The 23328-nt window shown below is 40.9% G+C and overlaps 1 protein-coding gene across 1 annotated transcript; it reads left to right on the forward strand.

Annotated features, from left to right (window-relative positions):
• The first annotated feature begins 708 nt into the window (after positions 1-708).
• Positions 709-20921, forward strand: LOC146511804 (uncharacterized). Its single transcript, XM_085171869.1, has 6 exons — positions 709-1922; positions 3427-4191; positions 5203-5631; positions 6646-7242; positions 16906-17502; positions 19221-20921. Exons 1-6 carry the CDS (start codon positions 1905-1907, stop codon positions 19896-19898), a joined length of 3084 nt encoding a protein of 1027 aa, XP_085027995.1. The 5' UTR covers positions 709-1904; the 3' UTR covers positions 19899-20921.
• The last annotated feature ends 2407 nt before the right edge of the window (positions 20922-23328 follow it).

The following is a 23328-nucleotide window of genomic DNA, read 5'->3' on the forward strand; positions in this document are numbered from 1 at the left end:
TCAGTTGGTGGCGGTAATTCACTATTTTGGTGTTTGACAACCGCCAATAAACGATGTAAAGAAAACGACGCGCCTTCCAGGATGACAGACGGAGCTTTTTTTCATCCAAAGCGAGTAAAGTAGTGAATTTGGATGATAAAACAAACTAAACTACCGTTTGGATCGATATCTGCATCGATCTGCCCACCCTTGTCTCCTGGATCGTAGCTGAGATCAGCGTGAACCACGTGGGTCTCTGCTCCCTGATCTGTTTCCTGTGTTTGGAAAGAGTTCCAGCTTCATCACGGAGTTTCTCTCGGTTTGTGGGCTCATCTAAAGGTAAGCACCGAGCTAACTTTACTGTGAGTTCAGTTCATGTTGAGTTTAGCTCCTGAATGAGGTCTTCTGCTGCTCTCCTCGGTGTCTGTTCACAGTTTATTGTGAACACGTTGAGAGAAGAGTGAGAGAGTATTTGGAGAAAAACACCAACTAATCATTAGCTCAGCATGCTGGGAGAAGTTGGAGCAGAAAAGTCTTTTCATTGTCCCTGCAGCTGTTTTTCTGCCTGCACCAAACCTCTACAGCCTCATTTCTATTTGAAGTGATAACAGGAAATCAGAGCGATCTGCTGCAGTATCAGGGTCACAATAAACTTTATTGTCCAGCTGCTGTGGATGACCACATGAGAGGAAGTGAACTCCTACAAAGTCTCATTTTAATGAGTGTGGCTGTTGCAAAGTGATGTTAACAAAAACTAATGAAACAGAGATGAAAGTAAACAGTGTTCATATTTGAAAGCACAGAGAATAAAAATATATTGTGGAGGTTAATGTGCAGCTCTTGGTGATTTGGGAGAATCACGTTTTTAATCGTGTTGTGGATTGAATGTTGGGTTTGATTTCATTTTATCTACAGAAGTTTTTCCCACCTGTGATCGTCCAGATTGATTTGTTGGGTTGACTTGAATCATGTGAAGGTTTAAAGCTGCACTTCCCCCAAAAAGAATAAAGTATAATCGTGAAGAATGGAAATATGTCTTCCTGTGTCAAACACAGCTGCAGTCAAAGCAGGAAGGAAAGCACTGAAACCACTGATCAATGACCACGAGTACTGTGGGAAATATAAATGTTGTAATTTTAAATAAGTGCCATATTAATCAAGAGGTTATAGAAGGTTTAAACTGGAAGACATTTAAAGTAGTGTTTTGCTTGTAACTGCATACGTGCCTGTGCAGATTAGAACAGGATGTACTCAGGATGGGTCATATGCGATCATGGGGCCTCACAATGAGAAACAGGAAACAGATGGAGGTGAGAGATTGTCGAAACCGTTAGTGAGGAACAAACATCAATAATATAAAAGGAGTTGCAGACAACTGCCACGCATGTTATGTTATCTGCTTACGCATGAAGGGACGTGAACCCTGACATATAAAACTGTGTATCGAAGTGCTTCCTCTTTGAGATCTACTGGACTACGCTGAGGGTGGTGTCGTGTACATCTCCCACAGATGTGCTTACAGCCTTACCTGTATCATAACAAAGTGTATAAACCCCAATCCACCTTTAACATGGTCCTTCTCCCAAACCTTCAAATAGGACTTTCTGGCCCTGTCATAGTAAAGGGCTGCTTAGAATATTAGAGCCAATGTCACAAAGTTCCTCCTGAAGTATAAGTGAGTGAGAGAGTTTCCTGACTTTGCAGCACAACACGTCTCACAAGATTTCTACAAGCAATCAGAGTGAAATTTGTACTTTGTGTTGTCAGATGAACATATGAGACACTTTGACTCTTCAGTGCAGTGTGGAGCCTAACAAAGATCTGTTTTGTGTCCCAGCTGATCAGCAGGAGGAGAAGAGTCTGACGGAGCAGCAGAGGAACATTTTCAGCCATCTGGACTCAGCTGAGTCACTACAGAGGAAACAATGAGCTCAACACAGAAGGTGAGGAAAACATCACAGTTTCACCAAATAATCAGTCACGTCTAAAACTCTCATACTCCCAACCTGTTATATGACTGTGTTGTATATTATGTTGTTTTTTAGAGACCACAGCACATGTTAAAATAAGGAAGGTTTATTCATCAAAATTATTAATAATCAAATGGACATAACAGTTTTTGTCAGTTTTACCCCTGATACTGCTGGATAAACAGAAACTCACTCAGGAACGAGGTCACACAGAGCTCAAGTTTTCACTCGCAAGGGGGAAGCAGTTGTCTCCAACCCACTTCAACTTGCTTTCCCCCTGCAGGTTGTTTTTATTGGTTACACACATGACTATGAGAAACTACTATAACTGGTTACAAAGTGATTGTGCTGTGCAAGTGTGATTATACATTGTGTGTGGTTATATGATGGGAGTGCAGCTCTCCCAGATTGTTGTTGGTAGAATCTGTTCTTCTCAAGGTTGCTTGTTCCCCTTATCAATGTCATGCACGTAGTCATATGTGTAGGTTACCTAGATAGCAAACAGAAGCATTCTATCTTTCTAAATGGCATTGTGTAGCTTTTTAAATGGCAACCTGTAACACATACATTAAACCTAACAGTTTTTTCATCACCCCAAAAAATACATGTTCAAAGCACCACAACAGCAGCCCGACATGAAACAGAAGCTGTCAGCTGAGCTCTGTAGAGTGGGCAATTATAATGAAGCTCTTTATTATAATTTGTAGATTCAAGCTGCTCTTCATATTTTTGAAATATGCAAGCGTGATTATACATTGTATCAGCATCATGAGCTTCAGTTTAAATGAATCTCTGCTACACTTGATGTAATCTAACTGTGACATGAGCACCACAGTCACTGTGCACCAGTCACACACTGTTCTTTACTTTAAATCCATCACAGTTCAGCAAACTAACCTGTTTATCCTGCACTAACATGCAGAGGATCTTCATGCAGTCTTTAAATAACACAGTCAATCTGCCTCAGATTGTTTTGCAGCATCTTTCACTATCTGAAAAAACATAATGTCACATGTACAGACCAAACTGATTTCAACACATGAGGACTTACATGTAAGCTTTAATCTCCAGTTGATCAAATCCCACTGAGCAGTCCTTCCCTTTAAATCTAACCTCTCTTCTTCCTCTCCTGTGTGTCTTATCTTTCTCATCAGTTTGATGTTTGAAACCAAAAGTAAAAAGTCTATTTTGAAAATATAATGAGTAGAAAGTCCTTTTTTTCTGTGGGGAGTAAAAGTAAGGAAAATAAGGAAAAATGATTTTAGAGTGTTTGAACAGTCATGAATTATTTTTAACACCAGGTTGGATGTAATGTGTTTCTACTACCAGCAGGTGGGGATAAGAGACCTTTAAGGTGTTTGGTGCCACACTCCACCTTCAGGTTTAAAACTAGTGTTAATGGAGGGAGTTTGAAGGTTGAGTTTGTTCCACGACTGCATTTCACTCACTGCCTCTGTTTGTATCTCTGTCACTGCAGGACCAACATGGAGCGAGAAGTCAGCGCTCTCAGGAGGCTGACAAACCTCACAGAAGAAAGGGAGAGAAAACATACACCTGTGACGAGTGTGGGAAGGATTTTACTGTGAAGGCTAAACTAAAACTTCATCAGGTCATCCACACTGGAGAGAGACCGTTCAGCTGTGACTTGTGTGGAAAGACTTTTTCCTGGAAGAGTGGCCTAAAACAACACCAACTCATCCACAGTGGAGTTAAAGCGTACACCTGTGATCAGTGTGGGAAGGATTTTACTGTGAAGGCTAAACTAAAACTTCATCAGGTCATCCACACTGGAGAGAGACCGTTCAGCTGTGACTTGTGTGGAAAGACTTTTTCCAGGAAGGATGCTCTAAAACATCACCAAGTCATCCACAGTGGAGTTAAAGCGTACACCTGTGATCAGTGTGGCAGAGCTTTTACTCAAAGTAGCAGCTTAAGGAGGCATCTAGTTACCCACTCTGGGACTAAGGCATACAGCTGTGACATTTGTGGGAAAACCTTCAGTTGGATAGGGCACCGAAATAGACACCTACGCATTCACACCGGACATGATGTGTACTGCTGTGATCAGTGTGGCAAACAGTTTATAACCAACACGCATTTACAACAACACATGTTTACCCACACTGAGGAGAGACCTTATAAATGTGACCTGTGTGAGAAGACTTTTAAATCTCCACATTACCTGAGACGACACCAACAGATCCACACCAGAAAGAGACTCTACAAGCGCATTTACTGTGAGGTATGTATTTATATTTTTATCTTGTCATTTTAGTCTGACTGTTTGGAACAACTCTGCAAATTAAACTGTGTTAGCATGTTAGCAATTCTACTGCATGGAAAAGGCTGCATCTGAGGTGGCACAGTTAATCTGCCTCAGATTGTTTTGCAGCATGTTTCATAATCTGAAAAAACATAATGTCACATGTACAGACCCAGTATCTGATGTCAACACATGAGGACTTGCATGTAAGCTTTAATCTCCAGTTGATCAAATTCCACTGAGCAGTCCTTCCCTTTAAATCTAACCTCTCTTCTTCCTCTCCTGTCCTGTGTGTCTTATCTTTCTCCATCTCTGAGTGAAGTTATCTCTCTTTCTTTTCTCTCCCTGTGATGTACAGCAGCTGGACCTTTAGCCAGCAACACACTGTGAGACAAACTGCACACAAACAGTTTGTGTGTTTGCTGATGTCTGTTGATAGAAACGCTGGATTTGAAATTACCTGTTTGTTCAGGTGCTGTGCAAAAAAGAAAGAAGAACAACGTCTCACTTTAACTCCTGACTATGACTCACAGTTTTGCCTCTTTCATCTCTTTTTATGTTTCATACCCTGGTGATTAGCACACGATCAGGATTGTCTTTCATGTGTTACTTTTCAGGCTCAAATCGGTTCGATGTTTGATGCCCTTAGTGATGAAATAACTCCCCTCAAATTTCTCAAACCAAAAGTAAAAAGTCTGTTTTGAAAATATAATAAGTAGTAAGGCATTTTTTTAATGTGGGGAGTAATAGTAAGGAAAATAGGGAAAAATGATTTTAGAGTGTTTGAACAGTCATGAATTATTTTTAACACCAGGTTGGATGTAATGTGTTTCTACTACCAGCAGGTGGGGATAAGAGACCTTTAGGGTGTTTGGTGCCACACTCCACCTTCAGGTTTAAAACTAGTGTTAATGGAGGGAGTTTGAAGGTTGAGTTTGTTCCACGACTGCATTTCACTCACTGCCTCTGTTTGTATCTCTGTCACTGCAGGACCAACATGGAGCGAGAAGTCAGCGCTCTCAGGAGGCCGACAATCCTCACAGAATAAAGAGAGAGAAAAAACACACCTGTGACGAGTGTGGGAAGGGTTTTACTGTGAAGGCTAATCTAAAACAGCATCAGTTTATCCACACTGGAGAGAAACCGTTCAGCTGTGACTTGTGTGGAAAGACTTTTTCCTGGAAGGATACTCTAAAAACACACCAAGTCATCCACAGTGGAGTTAAAGCGTACAGCTGTGATCAGTGTGGCAAACATTTTATAACCAACGCGCATTTACAACAACACATGTTTACCCACACTGAGGAGAGACCTTATAAATGTGACCTGTGTGAGAAGACTTTTAAATCTCCACATTACCTGAGACGACACCAACAGATCCACACCAGAAAGAGACTCTACAAGCGCAGTTACTGTGAGGTATGTACTTATATTTTTATCTTGTCATTTTAGCCTGACTGTTTGGAACAACTCTGCAAATTAAACTGTGTTAGCATGTTAGCAATTCTACTGCATGGAAAAGGTTGCATCTGAGGCGGCACAGTTAATCTGCCTCAGATTGTTTTGCAGCATGTTTCATAATCTGAAAAAAAACAAACATAATGCCACATGTACAGACCCAATATCTGATTTCAACACATGAGGACTTACATGTAAGCTTTAATCTAAAGTTGATCGAATCCCACTGAGCAGTCCTTCCCTTTAAATCTAACCTCTCTTCTTCCTCTCCTGTCCTGTGTGTCTTATCTTTCTCCATCTCTGAGTGAAGTTAGCTCTCTTTCTTTTCTCTCCCTGTGATGTACAGCAGCTGGACCTTTAGCCAGCAACACACTGTGAGACAAACTGCACACAAACAGTTTGTGTTTGCTGATGTTTGTTGATAGAAACGCTGGATTTGAAATTACCTGTTTATTCAGGTGCTGTGCAAAAAAGAAAGAAGAACAACGTCTCACTTTAACTCCTGACTATGACTCACAGTTTTGCCTCTTTCATCTCTTTTTATGTTTCATACCCTGGAGATTAGTACACGATCAGGATTGTCTTTCATGTGTTACTATTCAGGCTCAAATCAGTTTGATGTTTGATGCCCTTAGTGATGAAATAACTCCCCTCAAATTCCTCAAACCAAAAGTAAAAACTCTGTTTTGAAAATATAATGAGTAGAAAGTCCTTTTTTTCTTTGGGGAGTAAAAGTAAGGAAAATAGGGAAAAATTATTTTAGAGTGTTTAAACAGTCATGAATTATTTTTAACACCAGGTTGGATGTAATGTGTTTCTACTACCAGCAGGTGGGGATAAGAGACCTTTAAGGTGTTTGGTGCCACACTCCACCTTCAGGTTTAAAAGTAGTGTTAATGGAGGGAGTTTGAAGGTTGAGTTTGTTCCACGACTGCATTTCACTCACTGCCTCTGTTTGTATCTCTGTCACTGCAGGACCAACATGGAGCGAGAAGTCAGCGCTCTCAGGAGGCCGACAAACCTCACAGAAGAAAGAGAGAGAAAACATACACCTGTGACGAGTGTGGGACGGGTTTTACTGGGAAGGATTCACTAAAACAGCATCAGTTTATCCACACTGGAGTGAGACCGTTCAGCTGTGAACTGTGTGGAAAGACTTTTTCCTGGAAGAGTGCTCTAAAAAAACACCAAGTCATCCACAGTGGAGTTAAAGCGTACAGCTGTGATCAGTGTGGAAGAGCTTTTACTCACAGTAGCTACTTACAGAGTCATCTAGTTACCCACTCTGGGACTAAGGCATACAGCTGTGACATCTGTGGCAAAACTTTCAGCCAGATACGGGATCGAAATAGACACCTACGCATTCACACCGGACATGATGTGTACAGCTGTGATCAGTGTGGCAAACAGTTTATAACCAACACGCATTTACAACAACACATGTTTACCCACACTGAGGAGAGACCTTATAAATGTGACCTGTGTGCGAAGACTTTTAAATCTCCACATTGCCTGAGACGACACCAACAGATCCACACCAGAAAGAGACTCTCCAAGTGCAGTTACTGTGAGGTATGTATTTATATTTTTATCTTGTCATTTTAGTCTGACTGTTTGGAACAACTCTGCTCATTAAACTGTGTTAGCTAGGGGTGGGTTTTGATAATCGATTTACCGATCAAAATCGATTCTGGCTTGGATAATGTGATATCAATTTATTAAAATCCTGAATCGATTTTTTATTATAATTTTATTTTGCCCGAAACGCCCGAATCTCTGGTGAAACCTCACAAAATTTCGACAACCACCAAACAGTAAATAAGAGAAGGTACACGGATTCTGCACAAAGACGTAAACACAAAGCGCCGACCCGCAGATCAGAATCAGTGAGATGTCGCCTTTCTCACCCGAAGGCGCGGACACAGTCGAGACTGAAAGCCGACAGCTCACTGATTCTGATGTTTCGGGCAATTCTCCTGCATGAAAAAGCAGCTCTGAGTGATTATTCAGATTTTCATTTCAGTTATGATTTTTGTGTTTTTTTTATTTGCTCTTTATTTCAGGCGACGTTCAGGATAAAAATGGTGAAGGACTGACTTACACTGTCTTTGTGTCTTTGTTTAGAAGCAGAGCAACACAGATGGATCCAGTTCTCAACCCTGTCATCACTGTGGTGGTGGGAAAGTATTTCACTGTGACCTTTGTGGAAAAACTTTCAGTTGGCAACAAACCCTAAAAACACATCAACGTAAACACACTGTAGACAAATTGAAATACTGCAAAGAATGTGGGAGAAGCTTCACCACATCAAGTGGATTAAAACAGCATGAACTCATTCACAGTGGGGTTAAAAAGCACATCTGTGATCAGTGTGGGTCATCTTTCATCACTGCATGGAAGCTTAAAACACACAAACGAGTCCACACAGGAGAGAAACCATACAAGTGCAGACACTGTGACAAAAGCTTCTCACAATCATCTGTTCGTGGTCTTCATGAACGTACACACATGGAAGGAAACTACAGCTGTGACCAGTGTGACAAGAGCTTCAGGAATCTCAGTTCATACTCCAAACACAAACGATCCCACGTTACTAATAAACTGTTTCACTGTTACCAATGTGCCAAAACATTCACCTCATTGTCTGCTCTGTGCAAACATCAGCGTGATCACTCAGGGCTGAAATCACTCCCATCACAGTGAATCTGAAGAGACAGAAAGATCCTCTTCTGCTTTCAGGGTCAGATTCAAAACTCTTGAGATCAGGCTCCACAGAGTTCAGAGTGAATCTCCTGTAAAGATCTGATGAGGCAGCTATGAATGAAAATGGTTCCCTAGTCTCCTTTTAAGGTTTCTAAACTGTTCTGCTTCAGTGTTCATGTCGAGTGGTTCGCTTTGTTCCAGCAGTTGGATGAAGAAGTTTGAGCTGTGATTTCATTTCCTGTATTTCAGAGTAAAGACTGAAGTGACAAATGGAAACATGTTTACAGTCAGAGTCAGATGAGCTGTTTTCAGTGGCACAGATGGAGGTTTATCAGAGGAGGAGACTTGGCTGTTCTCCACTCACACTGAACAGGGTTCCTGCAGCTTATTAAAAATCTGACCTGAAAGTTATGAAAAATTTCCTTGTAACACTGAGTTACAGTAGGGGGGCTGCTCCGTAATCCAGTTCAATAACACATCTCCTGACATTAAACATAAGCTTATTTAATAACGTGGATCTCTTTTCTCCAGATTTTTATTCAGAGGCAGCAACCATGGTAACAATTGACCCGGATGTTTACAGATCTTACAGTTTAGTATCAAGATCATTTTCTTGTTGATGCAGAGAATTTAGATATTTTTGGACAGTCCCATAAAAGATGCATGTAAGTGCCATCTGCTGTTTTATATTTGAGAAAAAAGGTTGAAAGATCTTTAAAATCTTTTATTTTTCCTTAAACTTGCTGTAGGTATTAAAACTTATGATTTTGTGTTTAAGATGTTGAAACAATTAATTTTGGGAATTCATTTTTTAAAGTTGTGGTTTCATTTGCTCAAAGTTCATCAATGTTTTCCTGATACAAGGTGTGATGGATCCATGCTTTTATGCTGTTTAAGACAAATTCAGAAAGCTGAACGTTGCAGAGATTGAGACCCATTAGACCAGGCAGCAATTTTCAATCTTCTATTGTCCTGAGCTGTGGCCTCAGTTTCACTGGAAGTTGAACCCAAGTGCGGTCTTCAGCTGTGGACTGGTCCATGGACCCGCCTGTCCTCCAGGAACACAGGTACACATCCTGGACAAGGAGGAACGCCGGTTTGAGACCAGAGTCAAGGAGGCCATTTACGTGAAAAGGGAAAGACTCTGAATCAAGGAGGGGGCCTAAAGGTGCATTTATTTCCTTTGCAACGTCCATTTAAATTTCCATTTAAACACAGACAACAAGTAACTAGACTAAGCACAGTAGGAAATGGATTGCCCCTTCTCATCAGTAACACCTGGACAGAATTACCCTTGACTTTAAATAATCCCGTACCTACCTCTGTTATAACCAGTACATAAAATGAAATGCAACCCTCTAGTGGTGATAAAGACAGGGAAATAGGAAAAATGGCTCCTACACTCCATCTCCTAATTACATGAGGCAGAGGACATAGCAATTATTGAACTTAAAGGAGCCATGATGAATTCGACTATTATGTGATAAGAACAAGTAGTCTGATGTCCTGTAATCATGATGACGCTAAAATTTAAGATACAATAAACAATATAAGTTTTTATACAAAGTATCGGTTCAGTATCGTCGATACCACCCTGAATTTCACTTGGTATCAGATCAGAAAGGAAATCAGTGGTATCGCACATCACTAGTCATGATACATCAATACAATATGCATAAGAGGGCGAACCATGTTTCATTTATACATCATTCTACCAGTAATCTAGTTCATCAGTTTGTAGCTTCACAAAACAAAACGAAAATGAATTTTTGCCACAGGTTTTTCAATCAATTTTGTTAATTTTGTTTCCAGATAAGAGAGGCCAGACCTTTCTTATCCTCTGTGTTTAATCTGGACCTTGGGACAGCTAAGAGCATCTGATCACCAGACGTCAGTGATCTTACAGGAGTGAACCAATTTAAAAGATCAGAACGGTTTAAGGGTCCTAACACATGCAATGCTTTAAAAACACATAATAAAGTCTTAAAATTAATTCAAAACCTAACTGTCAGCCAGTGTAAGGATGCCAGTATGGGAGCTATGTAGTCTTGGTTGCATAAAATAAGATAACCCTTATTAATCCTACGTGTGGGAAATTTGTTTTGTTTCAGCAGTGAACAGTGCAAAGTTGCATAGAAAATTTTGAGAAAAAACACTTGAATAATATATCTATAAGATACTGTACACAATAGAATAAAATAGAATACAAATACTATTTACAATTGAGTATAATACAACGATGCCAGAAAGAGTATTGCACATGTGTGGATGTGTGTGCTTGGTCAGTTGAAGTCTTTCTTGTAGAGTCTGACAGCAGTGGGGAGGAAAGACCTGCGAAATCTCTCCGTCCCACATCGTAGGTGCTGCAGCCACTGAAGGAGCTGCTCAGTGCTGTCAGAGTCTCCTGCATGGGGTGGGAGATGTTGTCCAACAGGGATGACAGCTTAGCCACCATTCTCCTGTCACTCACGACCACTACTGGGTCCAGAGGACATCCTAGAACAGAACTGGCCCTTCTGATCAGCCTGTTCAGTCTCTTCCTGTCCCCAGCAGAGATGCTGCCGCCCCAGAAGGCCACACCGTAAAAGATGGCTGAGGCCACCACAGAGTCATATAAGGTCTTCAGGAGTGGGCCCTTCACTCCAAAAGACCTGAGTCTCCGCAGCAAGTACAGCCTGCTCTGCCCTTTCCTGTAGAGGGCGTCTGAATTATGAGACCTGTCCAGTTTATTGTTCAGATGAACACCAAGGTACCTGTAGATGTCCACAGTCTCAATGTCCATACCTTGGACCTCAGTGGTTGCAGTGGGGGATGTTAGTGCCTGCGGAAGTCTACCACCAACTCCTTGGTTTTACTAGTGTTGATCTGGAGGTAGTTCTGGCGGCACTGGTCCACAAAGTCTTGGGTCAGTTGTCTGTAATAATAATAATACATTTTATTTATAGGTGCCTTTCAGACCGTCAAGGTCAACTTACAGTAACATGTAAACAATACCATAAAAAACATAAGAAAACTGTATATATAGCAAACATGGTAGATAAAATTTAGACATAAACAGTCATAAAAGTATAAAAGCAAATATAAAAACTGAGCAGATCAGGTGTATGCAATTCTAAATAGATGATTTTTGAGTAGTGATTTAAATGTGATGTACTTTTGTACTGTACTCCTTGTCGTCCCCATCAGCGATGAGGCCGACTATTGCAGAGTCGTCAGAGAACTTCTGCAGGAAGCACTGGGTGGAGTTGTGGGAGAAGTCTGCAGTGTAGATGGTGAAGAGGAACGGTGCTAGAACGGTTCCCTGTGGGGCCCCGTACTGCAGACGACCCTCTCCGACACACAGCCCTGAGTTCTCACATACTGTGGTCGGTCAGTGAGGTAGTCCAAAATCCAGGTGAGTGACGATATCATTGACACGAGACACAATACTCCACAACTTTATTAGTGCAAAAAAACCCATCAATGTATTTTCACATAAACAAGCAGCTGTTTTTTTTATGTGCATTACAGTTATATAAAAATTAACAGTGCAAATGCAAATTCCTTGCTGACAGTTTAACCAAAAGGCATTTCCAGTGGAAAATGGCCGACATATCTTCAGCATAACCATGTATAATATCCACAAAACTTAAAAGGAGGTTATACACTCACAATAGGGTAATATTATGTTGAAGCGCAGTTTTTTTCACCCCGCGAGGCTCTTGCCTACGATAGCCGTAATGCTCCAACAATCCATCAAGCGGTTCGTAGCTTAGAAAAGTCGTAATAAAACATTTTCGAGCGCCGTGTACCACATAAAATTGTTTCCAGGTCAGTAAACACACCCAGAATTCATACATCAGGCACACAGGATTATAAGTGGTACTGTCGATTTTCAGAAAAATCAAAAAAGGATTGATATTAAGTGTGCCGTATTTTCCAAAAAAACACGGTAATAATGACGGCCCGCTAGCATGCGCTACCAAAAATAGTGCTTTGTTGTGTATCTGAGTGATGAAAGCTAAATCAGTTCCACACCACTGAAGTTGCAGCATTAATCTAGTCCCCTAATCTAGCAGAAAACTTTGGTTAGACAGATAAGATTGAAACCATTCCAATGCTGACAGTTGAAATAGTTTTATTAACTATGGCGAGCCCTCCAGCCTGGCCAGTAGTCCATGGCAACTTCAGATATTCACAGCCTGGAAGGACAACTTCCGAAAGCGAGCTTAACTCACCCAAGTTTAGCCAAGTTTCCGTCACCAGAAGAAAATTTAAGCGACGAGTGGTGAAGAAGTCATTCAAAATAAAGGTTTTATTTTTTTAGCACCTCGCATTAACCAGAGGCAATCTAGCTAACACAGGGTTGCTAGCCAATTCCAATAGGTGCACCAATTCCAGGGATCGCCCGGAGATGAACAACTTGATATCCGGGGAAAATTTGTTCAGAAGAGCGTAAGAATTAGCTGTCGGTGAAGCAGCCATGCAATTTTTGAATTTTACCAATACACTGCCCCGTTTCCCTCGCCTTCTTTGACATTTCTTCCTGGTGGGATGGCATTGTGGATCGCACCGGAGGAACAGTGGTACAGTCTCGATCACAGGTGGGATATGAAAATCTTCACGTCCTTGGGCCAGTCGGGATTGCTCTACAACAGTGGCTCTGATATTTAGTAGCGATTGGAAGTCATAAACCAGAAGTGTACAGACATTTTTGAAGAAAACAGATGTAAACAAAGCTAGCAAAAACAAAGCAGGTAACAGCTGACGGCAAGCGGCACACACAGGTGCCATCAAATATCTATCCCTAAATCCATCTACAATCTGGACACCACATGTTCTGTACAGCACGAGGGTTAATAAACTGTACTCATATTCTTGTACCTCCATGCGACAGTGGCTGGATTCTTCACCCCAGTGAAGAGGTTATTGTTATTGCCTGATTTTAATAAATTGAGGCGTTTGCTCTTTGGTCCCAAAGCATATCACAAAAAGGTTCATTCTAAAAATCAAAATCAGCTGTATGTTAGCGGCAATACATGAAAAACCACAGGACCCACCATACAAGCTAGTTTACGAGCAGTTTTTACAAAGATTATATTAATTTTGTAAAAACCATATGCAAATACCCAAAGCCTAACAACACAGCCACTACAAAAATGTAACTTTTATACGACCAGATTTTCGTATACTTCATTTAATAGTGTATTCCTCTCCAGCAGTAACTCCTACTTCGTCTGCTATTCTTATGAAGAAAGATTCTCCTGTATGACTCACAGTGAATCCTGGGATATGCTCGGCCACAAAGGATACAACCGACCCATCCTTGAAATCTGTGGAAAAGTAGGACACGTTCGTCACCGCATTCGGAGGACTCTTCGACTTTGGAAAGCCTTCATCGCATCGCTGTGACATAATTGCCTACAAATATGGCATTTGAAGTATCAATCCCCTGAATTTGGACACAGTCTTCCTCTCCTGGTGCATGCTCACTTTTTTTGGTGATTTGCAAATAAGGAGGTGGGGCGTTGCTGCCACTAACTAGTGTGGACCAGAATTTACTCTTACCAAATAATAAAAAATAGATGTTAAAAAAACCCAACACAGACAGAAAGCTAATAAATTCCTCTCTTGCCCGTGCAGGTGGTTTATCCTTCAAACTCAGGTCCTCTACCAGAGGCCTGGGGGCTTGAAGGTCCTGTGCATCCTAGCTGTTCCTAGGACTGCGCTCCGATCTCCAATGTTGTTCCTGGGATCTGCTTGAGCCAAATCTACTGATGCCACAGTAGATTTCACATTACACGAAAAGAAGAACAGGAATAGGGAATTTAATTTAAACTTACATACAGTACAGACTTACAATGATCAGTATTATAATTATGTACAAATATATACAGATGCATCAAAGAATACAGCCAGTCAAACCGGGGTAGCATTTGTTGTCCCTGAAAAGGATCAATGGTGGACCGTCAGTACACACTGGAGAAATGCTTCCAGTACTGTCAGCTGTTCAGTGGGTAGAAGACATGTGACCGTTACAATCAGGCATTTGTTCAGACTGAAGCTCTTCATTGGACAGTTTATAGTGTAGCCGCTCAGAAAGTAGAGCAGATGTACTAACAGAGGTTCAGCAAACATTTAACGAAATACACATGATGGGACTTATAGTTGGCTTTTTATGGATTCCAGCTCACTATGGAGTCAGAGGAAATGAAATGACAGAGTTGTGAAGAAAGCCACAAAACATGGGTTAACTGACCTGGCTATTAACTTCTGTCAGACAGAGATAACGAGTATAATAAGGCAAGAAATAAAGGAAACATGACAAAAACAGTGGGAGGGAGAAAGAAATTTAAGGTAATCTAAAGGTAAGCACCGAGCTAACTTTACTGTGAGTTCAGTTCATGTTGAGTTTAGCTCCTGAATGAGGTCTTCTGCTGCTCTCCTCGGTGTCTGTTCACAGTTTATTGTGAACACGTTGAGAGAAGAGTGAGAGAGTGTTTGGAGAAAAACACCAACTAATCATTAGCTCAGCATGCTAGGAGAAGTTGGAGCAGAAAAGTCTTTTCATTGTCCCTGCAGCTGTTTTTCTGCATGCACCAAACCTCTACAGCCTCATTTCTATTTGAAGTGATAACAGGAAATGGATGAGAGCGATCTGCTGCAGTATCAGGGTCACAATAAACTTTATTGTCCAGCTGCTGTGGATGAACACATGAGAGGAAGTGAACTCCTACAAAGTGTCATTTTAATGAGTCTGGCTGCTGTAAAGTGATGCACAGCAAGACAAAACAAATTAACAAAAACTAATGAAACAGAGATGAACATATGAGACACTTTGACTCTTCAGTGCAGTGTGGAGCCTAACAAAGATCTGTTTTGTGTCCCAGCTGATCAGCAGGAGGAGAAGAGTCTGACGGAGCAGCAGAGGAACATTTTCAGCCATCTGGACTCAGCTGAGTCACTACAGAGGAAACAATGAGCTCAACACAGAAGGTGAGGAAAATATGGCCCTTTCTCAAATCTCAAGTATGATTTGTACAATTGGAACACCAGTGTACTTGATGCGTTTTTTACTGAGTTTTTACTATTATAGCACAGTTAAATAATCGGGGACCTATTATTTAACTGTGCTATAATATGTTATGAGGCTTAACTTTAATCTCAGCCAAACCAATTTACTCAGGAACAATAAAACAATGAAATAAATCTAAGACACTTAAATATTATGTTTAATCCTGCGGGGGTCTGAAAATGGTTTGTGGGAGTCCGCTGTTCTCGCCCGGCTCAAATGATCCTCGTCTGCTATTGAGCTGGTGGGTAACAGACGTGTTCGAAAACATCTGAGCACTTTTGTAAATATGTGATGTCTTCACGCCTAAAGAACACATAAGTTTATTAGTAAAAGTTGAAGTACTGATTTAACTTCTTTACTCAAGATAAAGTGAAAAAGTACGGGCTCTGAAATGTAATCAGAGTAAGAAAGTAAAAGTAGCTCCTTGAAGAACATTTTTACCACCTGTTTTTCTCCAAAGTTAACTGAACCTTGTGCTACATTAATGTAATAATAAAATAAGATTAGTAAATGAAATACAAACTATTTATTTCTAATAAAGGTGTTTGAATCAGTTAAGTAGAAAATAAAGGAAAATAAAACATATGTGTATTTTCTGTTGCCTACACTGTAGAGGGTGACTTTGCCTCTAAACAGGAACATGAGCAGGGCGCTCAGCTGTGTACTGGCTCACTCCTGGTGGCTGCTTGGTGGTGCCTGGCACCTGTGGCTCGGTCGAGCCCCTTCCAAACATTTTCTTTGGCCTTGAGACAATAAATCTTATTATTACGGTGCCAAACTGGACAGGGAAAAAAACCCTCAGGAAATCACATGATAGGGTGGAGTTAAGTTTCATAATAGATTCACTTGAAACCTTGGCTGACTGTGACCCACACCTGTTTTTACACCATGGATGGTGTGATTAGGTAGAGGATCAATAGGGGATCCATGACCCTTTTGGGGGACACTCACATTAGGTTTAAAATCTGGGACTCTCCACCATTTGACCCTAGAACTGAAGAAGATTCTGGGATGAGAGGTGAAACGTCTTCAAGCAAGCTTGAACATGTTTGCCTTCCAAGCTCCTTAGAGTACGATGACCTGAATGACTAAGAACCTGTTAACTATTACAATGGATCTGTTGTCATTGAACAAACTAATATCAGGAACGGGAAATATAAAAAAGCATAGACCTGTAAACATTTTTACTATTATGAGTGTTTTAGCATGTTAGCATTAATATTTGTGTACAAGTAGGAGGGATGGGCATGATTTACTGTTTGAACAGTCATCCAACCTGGTCTTAATTATTTTTAACACCAGGTTGGATGTAATGTGTTTCTACTACCAGCAGGTGGGGATAAAAGACCTGTAAGGTGTTTGGTGCCACACTCCACCTTCAGGTTTAAAACTAGTGTTAATGGAGGGAGTTTGAAGGTTTCGTTTGTTCCACGACTGCATTTCACTCACTGCCTCTGTTTGTATCTCTGTCACTGCAGGACCAACATGGAGCGAGAAGTCAGCGCTCTCAGGAGGCCGACAAACCTCACAGAAGAAAGGGAGAGAAAACATACACCTGTGATGAGTGTGGGAAGGATTTTACTGGGAAGTATAAACTAGAACGTCATCAGGTCATCCACACTGGAGAGAAACCATACAGTTGTGATGAGTGTGGAAAGACTTTTTCCTGGGAGGATTCCCTAAAAGCACACCAAGTCATTCACAGTGGAGTTAAAGCGTACAGCTGTGATCAGTGTGGTAGAGTTTTTTCTCGCAAGAACAGCTTACAGCGGCATCTAGTTAGTCACTCTGGAATTAAGGCATACAGCTGTGAGATTTGTGGAAAAACCTTCAGCCGGCCGTTCAGCCGAACCATACACCTACGTATTCACACCAGACATGATGTGTACTGGTGTGATCAGTGTGGCAAACAGTTTATAACAGACACACAGTTACATGACCACATGTTTACCCACACTGAGGAGAGACCTTATAAATGTGATCTGTGTGAGAAGACTTTTAAAACACCACGTTACCTGAGACGACACCAAGAGATCCACACCAGAAAGAGACTCTCCAAGCGCAGTTACTGTGAGGTATGTATTTATATTTTTATCTTGTCATTTTAGCCTGACTGTTTGGAACATCTCTGCAAATTAAACTGTGTTAGCATGTTAGCAATTCTACTGCAGGGAATAGCAGCTCTGAGTGATTTTATTCAGATTTTCATTTCAGTTATGATTTTTGTTTACACGATCATGAAAAACTAAAAGTGCTGAAAATAGATATTATGGTGTCATTTAATGTTCAGGTAGTTTGGTGCCTTATCATGGTATTAGGGCGGGACAATATGGCCCAAAAATATTTTTCACGATATATATTTGAAAATTTGCAATAACAACATAACTGATGATATAATTGACGTGAGACAAAATACTTTACAACTCCACAACATTATTAGTGAAAAAAAAGACATAAATTTATTTTGTATATAAAAATTTAATGTAATGCAAATTTCTTGCTAACATTTTAACCAAATGGCATTTCTAGTGGAAATTGGCTGACATATCCTCAGCATAACCATGTATAATATCCACAAAACTTTGTATCATAAAACTGAAGTTCTCTGGACCATAAGGTGCACTAAGCGAAACAAAACAGTCAGATAAGTCAAGCTTTACTCAACTCATTCTTCTTGCTTCCTCCACTTCCGTACCATTGATTCATTAATGTTGAATTCTCTCGCAGCTGCTCTATTCCCATGTTTTTTTGGGGTTTTTTTTTTGCCTGTCCCATTTGGTTCTTTAGCCATCAGAATTGTTGTCTGAAGACCAACAAGGATACCCAATGGATTTATTTTGCCAAATGGATCATCATGGCATTGCCGTATTGGTCCATTTGATCGACCTTTGTTTTTATTATTTATTTTATTTTATTTTCAGTTGTTACAGATGGGACAGACATGAGTGAGGGATAGGAAATTGAGAAAGAAAGAGGAAGGAAAAGAAAAACAGAAGGGGAGAGGGACAATGAGAAAGGGGGGAAAATATCTCCTGGATCACCTGTTGAGAGAAAAAGAATAGAAAACAAGCAACATACTAAACACAACACCATCGCATTAATCTAGCTAAGTGTAAACAGCAATAAATACTAAATATTGAATGTTGTTGTGCGGCACGCAGGACAGACAGCGCACAATGTGCTTTGAAGTAGCAGCCAAGAAAGGTGTGATTTAAGTCTACGAACAGTGAACACCCGTGTGCACACCTGTGTGGATCAGCGCGCTTGTATTCAAATGGTTTCCCCATGTAATGGTCTGCAAGAGGATGTAGAGAGCCATAGCCCTGTCCCCCAGGGCATGAAGCAGGCATGGAGGAGATCCAGGCCCCAGACATCCAGAGGCCCTGGAGTGCAAGAGCCCAAGGAGGACCACCGGAGGGGCATCCGTGCCACCCTCATGGGAAGGGCTGAGGATCCCCAGACGAGGGGTCACCCAGTAGCCATCGGGCAGAAGCTAGAGGGGGCTGCACCGGCGTGCCCGCCGGCTCCGCCGGCAGCCAGCTGTGCCAGAGTGAACCGAGCCGCAGGTTCTAATGCGTGGCTGACAGCCTTGAGTTTGAAATCAGTTTCATAAGCATGTCTCTTAACAGGTGCCATTTTGGGTTCCTTATACACACAAAATACGGCAATATTATGTTAAAGCACAGTACGTATTACTCTGTAAGGCTCCTGACTACAGTAGCCGTAGTGCTCCAACAATCCATCAAGGATGCGGCTTCGTACTGACTTACACTGTCTTTGTGTCTTTGTTTAGAAGCAAAGCGACACAGATGGATCCATTTCTCAACCCTGTCATCACTGTGGGAAAGACTTCCTCTGTGACCTTTGTGGGAAAACTTTCATTCTTCAGCGAAGCCTAATACTACATCAACGTAGACACACTGGAGAAAAACTGAACTACTGCAAAGAATGTGGGAGAGGCTTCCCCAAACCAAGTGACTTAAAACAACATGAACTCATTCACAGTGGGGTTAAAAAGCACCTCTGTGATCAGTGTGGGTCATCCTTCATTAGTGCCGGTAGCCTTAAAATACACAAACGTGTCCACACAGGAGAGAAACCGTACAAGTGCAGACACTGTGACAGAAGCTTCTCAAGTTCATCTGCTTGTAACAAGCATGAACGTACACACATGGAAGGAAACTACAGCTGTGACCAGTGTGACAAGAGCTTCAGGAATCTCAGTTCATACTCCGAACACAAACGATCTCACGTTACTAATAAACAGTTTCACTGTTACCAATGTGCCAAAACATTCACTTCATTATCTGCTCTGTGCAAACATCAGCGTGATCATCTGAAATCACTCACATCACTGGATCACAGTGAATCTGCAGAGACAGAAAGATCCTCTTCTGGTTTCAGGGTCAGACTCAAAACCCTTGAGATCAGGCTCCACAGAGTTCAGAGTGAATCTCCTGTAAAGATCTGATCAGGTAACTTTGAATGAAAATGTTCTGCTACTTAAATTTTGAGCTTTCTACACTGTTATGCTTCAGTGTTCGTGGCGAATGGTTTGCTTTGTTCCAGCAGTTGGATGAACAAAACTGTTGTCATGTTATCAAGTTTTTATTGCATGTGTTTTAAAACATGTTTTGCAGCTGTTTTTTTGTTCAGGTTGTGCTCTGAAATTCTGGAATGGTAAAATAAAAATTTAAAATGTTAAATAAACTGTTTGAGCCGTGATTACACTTCCTGTATTTATTGTAAGCAAAGGTGTGCCCTTACTGTGTTAATTAGTTCATTGTTGTGGAAGCAGGTAGGAATTCTCTGCCATTTTTGTTTCAATCCTTTTCTCCTTTTTTTGGCTAGACAGGGAGCTCTGCCATTTTATTTTGTTTTTTGTTAGAGAGTTCTTGGTTTGATTTGTTAGCTAAAGGGGGTGTTTTGTTTGTTGTTTTGGCCTTGGAGACCCTGAAGAAAAGAGCTTCCCGGTGTTCATTTTTACTTTAGTAGTTTTGTGCAATAAATCGTGTTTAATGACATCTATTTTTCAGTAGTTTGTTTTCTTTTTTCACTTTGTGTTACCCCCCACCCCAGTCAACACTTCATTTTTAAGTGGGGCGTAACATAAGTGGGGGCTCATCCGGGATTAATTGTGAATATGGCACAGTTTAGCCTGGATGATTATATAGCTAAGCCTGCATTAGACCAGCTTGATGCATGTAGGAAGGAGGATTTATGTGCTGTTGCCGTGCATTATGAAATCCCTGTGGCTAAGTCCATGAAGAAGAGCGAGTTAAAGTCTCTTGTGGTCAGTGGGTTGGTTGGGAAAGGTGTCCCGGCATCCCTAGTGTCCTTTGGACGCGGACACTATGGATGCCGCGTTGGTCGTTGAAACCTCTGATCAGCCTGAGGTTTGTGTTACCAACATTAACAGGCCGCTTACATTAGAGCAGGGGTCTCAAATCTAAATGAGCTGTGGGCCACTGCTGGCACTTTCATTACATTGGAGGGCCACTTTAGTGTTCAAGTAGTACAGAAAAAAGACCAAACAAACAAGAAAACACCAACAAATATTTCCTAAAATGTAGTGTTTTGTTTAAAATATTGTATAATAAGACTAAACTGCAAACGTGAACACAATTTTTTTTCTCACTCTTAACTGAAGCCTTTCATTGAACTTCCTAATAAACAAACTGGTACTCTCTTTTTGGTAGACACATGGCACTAGCTTTACTGTCTGGGTCAACTTGGCGAACGAGAGACAGAGAGAGGCATTGAAAGGCTGCGCCAATCGTACTTTATTGGTTCAGAGGAAAATAATTTTTGTAAGTATTTCTTCACGTTAATGTGCGAGCCACAAGTATTTTTTAAAGTCGTGGTTTCATTTGCTCAGATTTCCTGATACAAGGCAGGATGGATCCATGCCTTTGTTATGTTTAAGACAAATTCCATCAGACCAGGCAACATTTTTCAATCTTCTGTTTTCCACTTTTGTTGATCTCATGTGAACAGTTTCCTGTTCTTTGCTGACAGAAGTTGCACCCAAGTGTGGTCTTCAGCTGTGGTCTGGTCTATGATCCCCCTGTCATCCAGGCCCAGCACCTGCTTTTTTCTGTCTCTCTCTGAATGGAAACTAACTCACCTGTTTTTCAATGGGTCTCCAGCCAGGATTGCCAGGATTTATACATCAGGAAAACCAAAAACCTCTGGCCAAGCAGATGGCATAACACAGAAGAATCAGAATCAGAAAGGGTTTTATTGCCAGATGTTGAGCAGGTACTTAGTGCAAAACATACTGTCAGATAATGCTTAAATAAATAATAAAAATTAAAATTAAAAGTGCTAAGTAGATAGATATATACATGAGTGCAGGTGGTGATCAGTGCAAACATGGAGTGATGCAGTGAACACAGTGTAGGGTCATGTGTTAGTGGTGGGAACAGTCATATGGTTATTGTTCATGAGTCCAATAGCAGAGGGGAGGAGAAGGAGGAAGGGTAAATGTTTCGCCATTATACAATGTTGTGATTACAGCCATTCCCCAACTCTCTGCGAATGGGACTCATGGCCATTGATCAGTGGTCTTTGATCAGTGGTTGCTGAACAATGGCCGTGACAATTTGCATATTAATGATCAAAGAACGGACCTCATAACATTGGTTGTTCACCTGCTTAAAAAAAGTTTCAAAAAGTTAGTTACATCAAGTTGTTCATTTATGAGGAACCATTCGGTGCGAGGCATATTTTTCCACTTTATCATTAAATTCATGAGGCAATGTTTCCCAGTTTAGTGACTGTTTCTCTAAAAGAACCATTAGCTCTAGTTTTGTAGGGATAAACTCAATAAAATGTTTCTGAAACTCAATAAACTGAATTTGCATACGCAGGGCACAAACATTCACCTTCCACATGTAGCAGGTAAAGTCACATCATTTGTCAGAAAACTTGAGATGTGGCAGCAGTGAGTGAAAGGTGAAAATGTTGACTCAATTGTGAATTTAAAATTATTCAAGTAAGACACGAAACTGCAGAACAAAGTAATCTCATGCATGAAACAACACGTCCAGCCTTCAGAAACAATCCCAGAGAATACGACTGGGTCCGTGGCCCCTTCAACCCCTGCTGACATCAGCGCATCGTAGGAGGAACAGTTGATTGATCTCATCTCTGATTCATCAAAGAGGCTGCAGTTTAATTCAAAGACTCTGGCTGCATTTTGGATTGGAGTCGAGAAAGATTACCACTGCTGGGTAAAACTTCCTTCCTTCTGCCACATCCTACTTACTCTGCTTTTCTGCTGTGGCTTCAATCAAGACGAAATATCGATCAAAGCTGGACATTGAAAATTAAATCAGAGTGGCAGTCTCAAAACTGAAACCCAGGTTTGAGAAGATCTGGAGCAACAGGCAGGCTCAAACCAGTTACTCAAAAATGTGAGGATTAAATTTGTTATTTTTGCACAACAATGTTGTTTGATTTTTCTTCTCTGGGAGTTGTTTATGTTTTTAAACCCATTTTGCACAGAGAGGCATTTTTTGAAAAATGTATTGATAGCAATGTTGAATATTCTTACACAGGAACAAAACCCAACTACACAAAAATAATGACACCATAAAGATGTTTTTTCTTTCTGTGAGTTCAAAGACGTAGTTTATTGCAACCTGTAATTTATTGCAGTTTACTATTGTATTGAAGTTTGGGAACCACTGTGTTAAAAGCTGTGACACGACGAGGTAAAACAATGCACACAGAGCTCATCGTCCCAACAACAGCTGAATCTAACTAATGAGATGAGGAAACAAAGAACATAACCTTCCAAAATAAAACATGTGAAGTAACTGAATAAAGAAAATCCAGATTATGAATGAAGTAAATACAAAGAACTTAACACAGAGAGTGACAGAAGCTTAACTAAA

This window comes from Neolamprologus multifasciatus, chromosome 9, assembly GCF_963576455.1.
Source record: "Neolamprologus multifasciatus chromosome 9, fNeoMul1.2, whole genome shotgun sequence".
Lineage (NCBI taxonomy): Eukaryota > Metazoa > Chordata > Actinopteri > Cichliformes > Cichlidae > Neolamprologus > Neolamprologus multifasciatus.